At 33.9% G+C, this 9,160-nt stretch overlaps 1 protein-coding gene across 1 annotated transcript; it reads left to right on the forward strand.

The window, feature by feature from the left end:
- The first annotated feature begins 6,028 nt into the window (after positions 1-6,028).
- On the forward strand, positions 6,029-6,899 carry LOC145069649 (uncharacterized protein At1g15400-like). Its single transcript, XM_079016602.1, has one exon. It carries the CDS (start codon positions 6,157-6,159, stop codon positions 6,466-6,468), a length of 312 nt encoding a protein of 103 aa, XP_078872728.1. The 5' UTR covers positions 6,029-6,156; the 3' UTR covers positions 6,469-6,899.
- The last annotated feature ends 2,261 nt before the right edge of the window (positions 6,900-9,160 follow it).

Here is a 9,160-nt window from a genome sequence, read left to right on the forward strand (position 1 = left end):
ATTTGGAATTCTTGCATTTGCAGTAAGGATTTGGGGGTGTGAAAAGAGAATCATTGGAGTTATGTTCAATTGATTTATATCACAAAGTAAAGATCATAGACAAACATAGTATGCATACTTGGTGTGTGGCATGACTAGTGTTTAGAAAACATAGTGTACATGCTTGGAGCATGGGACTACTATTGTTTTAAATTCAAGAATAAAGTTGATAGCTGAAACAGTATACATGAATAATGTGTAATCATATGGTGATAAATAAAAGGTGTTTTATTTATGTTCATAGGTTTTGATACCATATTGGATTCAATTATTCTTGTGTTTCATTTTGCATGTTTTGACTTCCTGAATAAACTAGGTTATTCTTCCAGAATGACTAAGTTATTCAAACCATCCACAGTCGGTCATATGTTGGAAGTAGATATGAATTAAGACTGTCATGGGTTGGCTTGTAGAGGTCTAAGGTGTTGGACAAAGGGCTACAACACTCATGAGTGCTCATAAGTTCTGAGTATTGGATTCAACCCGCGCTCATTGGAATCACTTCATGGATTTTATCACAAGTGATCATGAGACGATAATATCTTATATTCTTCAAACCTAGAGATATGAGTTGTTACTATGAGTTGGTTGTACATTGATTGCACGAAAACGCATTTGGTAACTCGGTGCTATAAAACGTGCCTTTGTGTATGATTCAACAAGTAGTAGAACAAGCCATATGAGTCGAAGTTTATCCATTCCTTTTACCTTCGGGATAAAAGCGATATCTGTGGGCCCCTCGATGATTTGATGATGACAAATGGAAGTGCTCGGCCGGGCCAGGACTGATTTGATTTGTTCAATTAGTCAGTCGTCATAAATCGGAAATCAGGAAACAACAAATGGACAGAGAGAATGATTTTAATCCATGTCTCAGTCCATATGATATCTAGAATGAAGGAATATATGATCCCTTATTTAATGGACAAGTTCGTTGACAAGATCAGAGTTCGACAGCAGCTTTAAGAGCTACGATTGCCAGTTAGGTTTGAAGTCATACACAATAATAGTTTTAGACTTATCCAAGTGGGAGACTGTTGGATTAATGTCTAAGTCCATAACTATATTTGGTATGTACTTGACCCGACCCGGCATGGTCCATTTGGGTTGCACTTCACCGACACAATTTATATGGATAATCTTTTGAGAATAGTATGTTTATGATTAATATTAATATATTATAAGTTCTAATATATTAATATGGAATCATATTATTTAATTAGTATTGATCAAGAATTAATTTATAATTAATTAAGTGATCAAAAGGAACTAATTAAATATGGACTCTTATATATATGGAATGGGCCAAGTTCATTTAGGTTGGGCTAAGCTTTCATGGATATTCCATGGAGTGTTTAACCCATGGATCCTAGGAAATGAAAGGTCATGGGTATTAGGGTTTAACCCTAATCCTCCATACTATATAAATATGTCCTTGGTTGGTGAAATTGGCACTAGTGTGTGGTACACTAAGAAGGGCTAGCCAATTTCACTAGAGAGAACCAAGTATCCATATTCTCTAAAGTCTTCCAAGGTGTTTTGGTGATTTGTGATTCCATTTGAGGCTTCCACACTATTGGGGCTAAGCTCTTAAAGCTTGAAGACATCAAGCTACATCAAAAGGTATGTCATCTAACTAGTACTTTGTAGTATAAGAACTTCATAATATGCTAGTTAGGATTAAAGCCTTGGAAAGTTCTTATTTGCATGTATTATAGAGAAAACATAGATCCAAGGTTTATAGGGTTGCATGTACACCATAGGAGTGTTAGAATGCTCAAAACCCAACAACAATATGGATGATCATCAGTCTTAGGGTATAGTTTCTGAAGTTTAAACTGATAGATTCCCGGTTCTGGGAAGTATATTGATGGAGTTGATTTGTGGTTGTAGTTTAGAGAGTTCCCGGTATGAGTGGTTATCTTCTCTCTGGAAGTTGGGTCTTACAGTTCTGAAGGTTATTTGTTGGGAACTATGGGTTTCCGAGTGATCTCTCGACTTCTATATATAGATGTCTTGATTTTGAAGGGGTTAGAGAGAGCTTCTATAATATGTTGAAATTAACTTCTGAGATTCTAAGCAAGACAGATTCTGAGGACGAAATCTAGTTTAAGTAGGGCAGAGTTGTAACATCTTGTTTCGGGAAGTTTCTTATTTCGGGATTGTGGATAATAAATAGATCAATTAAAGGTCTTGGGCTTCAAGGGAATGGGGTTTAGACCTTACTAGATGATGACAATGTTGGATAAGTGATTAAAGCCTTGGTTTGTGTCTTGGAGTCAAATGGTAATATGGAAAAAGTGATGTTTTAGACTTCTTTCATGAATTATAGTTTTTAGTTTGACATGTGTTAAGCCAAAATTAACTAGATAGAAGTATGGGGCTCGTCAATACCTTTCCGTGGATATAAAGATCGCCGAAAGCGGAGTTGAAACGAAGAAGTTATGATTTTTTGAAGTTGGAGTGAAATCGGGTAAAAACTCATTCTCACGAGGTGAGTAGTAATTCTCACGACATGAGTGTGCTCACGAGATGAGAATATATTCTCACGACATGAGAACTGTGCAGCCCAAATCCCATGAAAAGGAAGGATTCATGTTTTAGGGTATTTTCTTAGCCTCCATCATATCTGGAACTTCTTGGGAGAAACCCTAGCCTCCATTTTCAAGATTTGAGCCTCCCCTCTCCTCTATCATCCATTTTTAGAGTTTTTGGTGGTTTTAGAGTAATGTTTTCATGCAAGATTGATCCTTGAATCTTGGCAATTGGAGATCTCAACTTTAATCTACCTTTTAGACCTTTGTAAGTTATAAAGCTCCAAGCTTTATTGCATATTCATCTTGGATCTAGTTGTATTTGGTGTTTTGGTCCATTTTAATGAGTTTTTAGTGAGAGTTGGGAATAAAGTTTGCAACTTTATTACTCTCCAAGGTCCCAAGATCATTGTATGTTTCAGATCCGGACTCCAACACCCTTTTGATCAGTTTAGAATGTTTTCTTGGACCTCTTGGACTAGGAAAGTTTTGATCTTTTTCCTTCCCTTTCAGCCAAGCAAGTTATCTTGGTCATTTAGGTTATTTTGGGGTATTAGAGTTTAGATCTTGAAAGCTTGAGACATTATTATGGATAAAGTTGGAAACTTTATCCATCTATACATCATGTTGATTCATATCTGAAGGTTGGAGACTTGGACTTAATGGATGAAGTTGAGAAAGATGCCTTTTTTGGTCCCTTTGAGACTTAAAGTCTAGATATTGGTGGTTTGGACATTCCTATTGGATAAATTTAGAAACTTCATCTATTAAGACCTTGGAAAGGATCATATCTGAGCTTTGGATCTCTTGAAATCGGAAGAAAATGGATTAAGCTCATTTGAGCTATTCAGACTAGTCCCCACGACATAGCCAAAGAAGGCCACAACATGGAAGACTGCTGATTGGCAATTTTGACTTTGACTTTGACTGTTGACTTTTGACCAGTTTGACTCTTGGTCACACTTGAGTGCAATTGAGCATTTGGCTAAGGATTGGTTTCAGTTTGGATTTAGGAAGCTTGGGTTAGATCTTATGTTGCTGAGGTAGTTGTTGGGCTTCTGTTGAATAGTTCAGGTGAGTTTTCCTCACTGTACGTGTGGGTCGAAAGCACCAATGTCGGCCTAGTGGATTATGTATCCTGGTATATTGGATGATGTTACAATGGTTATATGATAGACTAGTAGATCTATATGATTACTTGTGTTTACTAGATATGTGATAGATTGGTAGATTTGTATGATTCTCTATAATTGTTGGCAATTGATTGTTACTATATATGTTGACATGTTATTGTTATTGTTGAGTTAAGGCCGTCCTGCTTTGTGCTGAAGATCAAGATACCTTGGGCAATACGGATAGATTGTAGGCCTTATGAGGTGGTCCAGTCAGGCCGAAGGCCCGGAGAGCGGTCCAGATAGGCTATAGACTCTGCGAGGCAGTCTATTCAGGCCGAAGGCTCGAAGAGCGGTCTAGATAGGTTGTAGGACCGATGAGGCGGTCCAGTCATGCTGAAGGCTCATGTATGCAAGATGTTATATGTATGATTATGTGTAGTACTTTAGGGGAAACTCACTAAACTTTGACTTGCAGTTTGGTTTCATGGTTTCAAGTACATTAGATGATCGGGGCAAGGCGAAGACGTGATAGTGCACGTCCTTCGGATTTTATGAGATTTATTCTTGGGAAAACTCTAATTTATGATTTCAATAATCGAGAATTATGTTATGTAAACATTTATGGTTTTTGGGTTGGTTTTAAAATTGAAAATTTTACCTTGATTTTTAGGATGTTACAAGAAGCATCTAAACCCCCTCTCCTAGAATCCATTCGAGGGTCCAAATGGATTGTATCCAAGACCGTTAACATATGCTCCAACTGTTCGATCTCTATGCCACACATCACATGTCTCCTACACTGGAACCTCCACCCACCCTGTGACTCGTGATCACTCACCATGCAATATGGTTGTTGATCAAGGTTGTACACTCTCTAAAATCGGTTCTTAAAAGCTTCACCATCACACGAGACCCCAGACCAAAATCTAGTAAACGCTCCATCACCAACCCCCTTCTTAATATATTGTTAAGTAATGATACCCTTATCTTTTAAACTCACTGCCATCTTAGTGATGCTTGGCCAAACACCACATGAAATATGTCGGTTTACCCCAATATCAAGTGCACCATCCTCATCATTAAGAATCTTAATAAGTCTAAACCACATGTTAGACCCATTAAGAAATCTACACCTCCACTTGTACAAGGCTTTATTAAGCACAAAGAGACTTCTTACCGACAACCCACTTTGATTTTTATTGTTGAGCACATGGTCTCATTTAACCCAATGCAACTTCTTCTCATTTTCTTCCCGCATCGAGATAAAAAACCAAAATGATGTTAATGGAAAAACTTGTCATTCTTCCCTTCCATAAGCCTTGTTTTTCCATTTATTCTCAACTTCCATATGACACGAGATGCGGAAAACAAAATCAAATGCATTGTTTGACAAAAATAAGGTAGCTTATTGTAATTTAATGTTTGTTAAACCCGTAACCGTAAAAATAACTTATGAACCAAGTTATTGATAAGTTAATTGGACATAACTTATGATAATATAGGTTATAAGCCAAAAAGTAACTTTTTTTTGTGAAACCTAAAGTATCAAAAATAATTTATATCACTTCGCCTCATCACATTAGTGAAACAAAGTGAGTAGTTCTTTTATGTAAATTCAAGGAAACCTTTTTGGAATATACTAAAGAAATAATATATTTTTTTGGTTTCTTCCAAGTTCCAGGTTATATCAATATTTGTGGATATGTATCTATATGAATAAGGAATGGATATTATAGATCTAATTTGATTCTTAGTACCTATTTATAAGGGATTGTACACTATTATATTTATCCAAAAATAAAATTGATATCTTATAATTAATGGTCACCAGTTGTCTTCTCTCTACTATCAAAATATATTCCTTTAACAAATCAAAATCATTCAAATAAGTCTACTAAAAACACTTTTTTTTTTTTTTTTTGTAATCTCATAAATAACAAAACATATAACATTTACCAACCATATGGTCCTTAGAAATTCGACATGAGATAATTCTAGTCATCCTGGTCCCACATATTGATGCATAGAGATCGGTGTCAATAAACAACAGATGGTCCAAATTACCCTTCCCAAGAAGGACCCACATATGAATATGCTAAAAACAGTGTTGAATTTCTTGGCCTATCTCCTTTGACTTCATCTCTTTTTACACCATAGAAGAACATTCAACCGACCTCTTTCGTTAAACAAAGCTCCAAACTTAACACGAAAACCATTAAATACAGCCATTCAAATTGAAAATGACCTCAATAAGTAGGACAATCTTGTAATTTCACAAACACCCCAGTGGATTCCATCTTATAACCTTACCTTCTATATGCTTCATTTCTCATTCCCTCCCCCACCCCACCCCACCCCACCCCAATTACTTATACCCATAAAACACCCTCTTATATCACTACCATATATCCCCTAGCCTTAAATCTCTCTCCCAAACCACCATCACAAACATCGAGATACAGAAAGAGATGGAGGCATTACCAAGGTCAGAAGTGTCATTTAGAAGATCAGGATCATCAGGGCTTGTTTGGGATGATAAACTGTTATCAGGGGAGCTTAAGCCAGTGAAGACAAAAGAAGAAGAAGAAAGGGAGAAAACAGAGCAACAACAAAGAGCAGAACCGAAGCCATATAAATCTGTAGAAGTTGAACCTACCATCGACCCTCCATCTCCAAAGGTCTCCGGTTGTTGTGCCATCTTCAGCAAGCCTGCTAAATCCACCGGCGCCGGCGCCGGCGCCGCCCACAAGCACAAAGCTAAAGCCACCCATAAATCATAATCTTGAATTTTTTTCTTGATTTGGTTTTTGGTTGCCTGATAGAGCCTTAATTGCATCTTATTGGTACTTTGATGTTTGTGGGTCAATTTTCTTTTTCCCTTTTCATACTTTTGGAGTTAGTTTATTGGATACATCTCTATATATCTATATTTATATGTCTATATTCTATATATATACATACACTTATATATATATAGAAATTAGGCATATCAAAGTCTTGTTTTGTGTTCATGGGATGGTTTCTTATGTGGGTTTATAGTTTCTTGTGTTTTTCTTGATGTAATTGTTTGTGTATACGATTCTTTCTTCTCTCCAATTTCTGGGTGTGTCAAAGATTTCTTGTATAAAGAAACCCTAATTTAAATCTTCATGTATTATGGGTTTGTACCTTGGAATGAATCACAAACATTGATAATATCAATTTGTTTAAAGGTTTTGTATATGAAAGAATCCCTTATTCCTATTCTTTATGCATTCAAGATTGTACCTTAAATGAACCATCAAGATCTTTGCTTTTTTTTTTTTAACTTTTATTTATAGGTATGTTGAAGATTTGATGTACAAAGAATCCTTCATTCCTACCTTTATGCATTAAAAGTTGTACCTTGGATTGAATCATAAGCATCCGCGATATCAATTTCATTGCTTTGTTGTCTTTAGTTTATGGGTGTGTCAAGATTTGATGTTTAAAGAATCTTTAGTTTTTATCTTTATGAGTTAAAGATTGTACCTTGGAATGGAATGAATTATGAAAAATGACAATATCATTATCTTTGCTTTGTTATCTTCAAGTGTTGAGTATGTCCACGATGTAATGCAAGGAGCATCTTCAACTTCTGTCAGCATTGCAAGGTTGTACTTTGATGCATTTGAGTGTTGTACCTTGCAATACAATCTCAAAGCAACGACAAAGTAAAGCATCTTTGCTTCTATTTGTGTTTTTTCAACAAACCAAAGCCAAAGTGCAAACTTTGGTAAACATGGTATAAGTCTTAAATCAAGGTACAACTTTTAATGCTTAGAGTACAAATTGATGCATATAGTACAACTCTTGTTGCATAAGGTGCAAGTAGGTTTTTTTTATGTGGCTGTTTCGGCTAAGGGTGGATGATGTGTTGTAATTTGACAAGAAAACAATGAAGGTTTCAAAAAAGATGGCTACTTTCTAAATTTAATTATTATTTTGATAACAAATGCATGTGATGTGATGTGGTGGTGGGGTGTGGGAGTGTTATAGGTGCCACATTTTGCTTTTTTATCATGCCACAATTATATGTGTCTTGATTGCACCAAGTTCATGAGGCTATGATGGCTTCCAAACACTCCTAATGTGTTTTGTGGAAAAAAAATTGAAAGGTAAAAGATGAATTTATATTTTTTTAGAAATGTTTAAAAAAATATAAAAGTTTTTAAAAGTTGTTTAAATTTTTAATTTTTGTTTAAATAAAAAGTTCAAATTTGTATTTTTGGATTTAGTTTTTGTTCCTTTAATTTGATATTTGTATTAAAAGATAAAAATTGCATCCATAATATACAACTAATGGAAGCACATGGTGCAACACATCATTCTATCTAGTTGGTCATCAGAAATCAATTGGAATGACTATAAAATAGCTAAGTGCTTTCTTGTTACTTGAGTAATATAATGAAATTTGTATATATCTCTTTATATATGTAAGTTGATTTCATACTTTTACCCTCTCAAAAAGGAGAGTAAACGATGAAAAACGATACTATAGAATATTTGTAAAATTATTTTAATGTCTATCTTTTATGCCAATCATTTGATTATTTATTTATTTATTTTATTTTTGGTCACTTTCAATGTTACCTAACGCTTTGACAACTTGTACATTAAAAGAAATATAATAAGAAACAAAGTACAAAATAATGGTAAAAGAGTACAAGAAGACAATGCATGATGGCTTCACGAATAAATTAATCTAAATTGACGTAAATTAGTCGTATATGTTTAACTTGTATGGGTTTAATTTGATCACCTAACACAACAAGACAAATTTCCCACATCATTTTCTCCTCAAAATAATATTTAATACAAATCAGCAATGTTTATGCATTCCCACATAAATTATAACAAATTGGATAATATGTACATGTAATTGTTAGTTGAAATCGATAGGTTCACATAGTTAATAGTTTAGAGAATATAAAAAGGTAAAGTCGACATAGAATTTTAAATTGTTTGATCTATTTAATTATATTTATATTTTTACTCACAGAGTCATAACATTGTCTATATTGATCACAATAAATTAAAATATGGGCCAATATAAACATGTAATTATTACGTGGTTTTTGACTAATGTTCTAAAAGTCTCTTTAAGACCTTTAGAAGTCTAAAGATATATTTTTATATCAACATCTAATTAAAAGGTAAACGCGATCATAAAATATAGAAATTTTTAGTTATATATTTTTTATTTTTTTATTTATTTTTCTTTTATTCTAATAAATAAAAATCATTTCTATCATTTGTTATTCTTTCATTATTACGAGACATGTCATTTTATGGTAATTTTATACTAAGTTATATCTATATGTTATTTTGTGTTTTTATTTTATTTTATTAAATTTCATATAATATTTAAATATAATAAATCTACGTATCTTATACTATATTATAAAACATATTAGTTATATATTGAATTTTAAGAGGTATAAATTACAAAGC

This window comes from Lactuca serriola, chromosome 8 (genome assembly GCF_051521515.1).
Source record: "Lactuca serriola cultivar US96UC23 chromosome 8, Lser_US96UC23_V15, whole genome shotgun sequence".
NCBI lineage: Eukaryota > Viridiplantae > Streptophyta > Magnoliopsida > Asterales > Asteraceae > Lactuca > Lactuca serriola.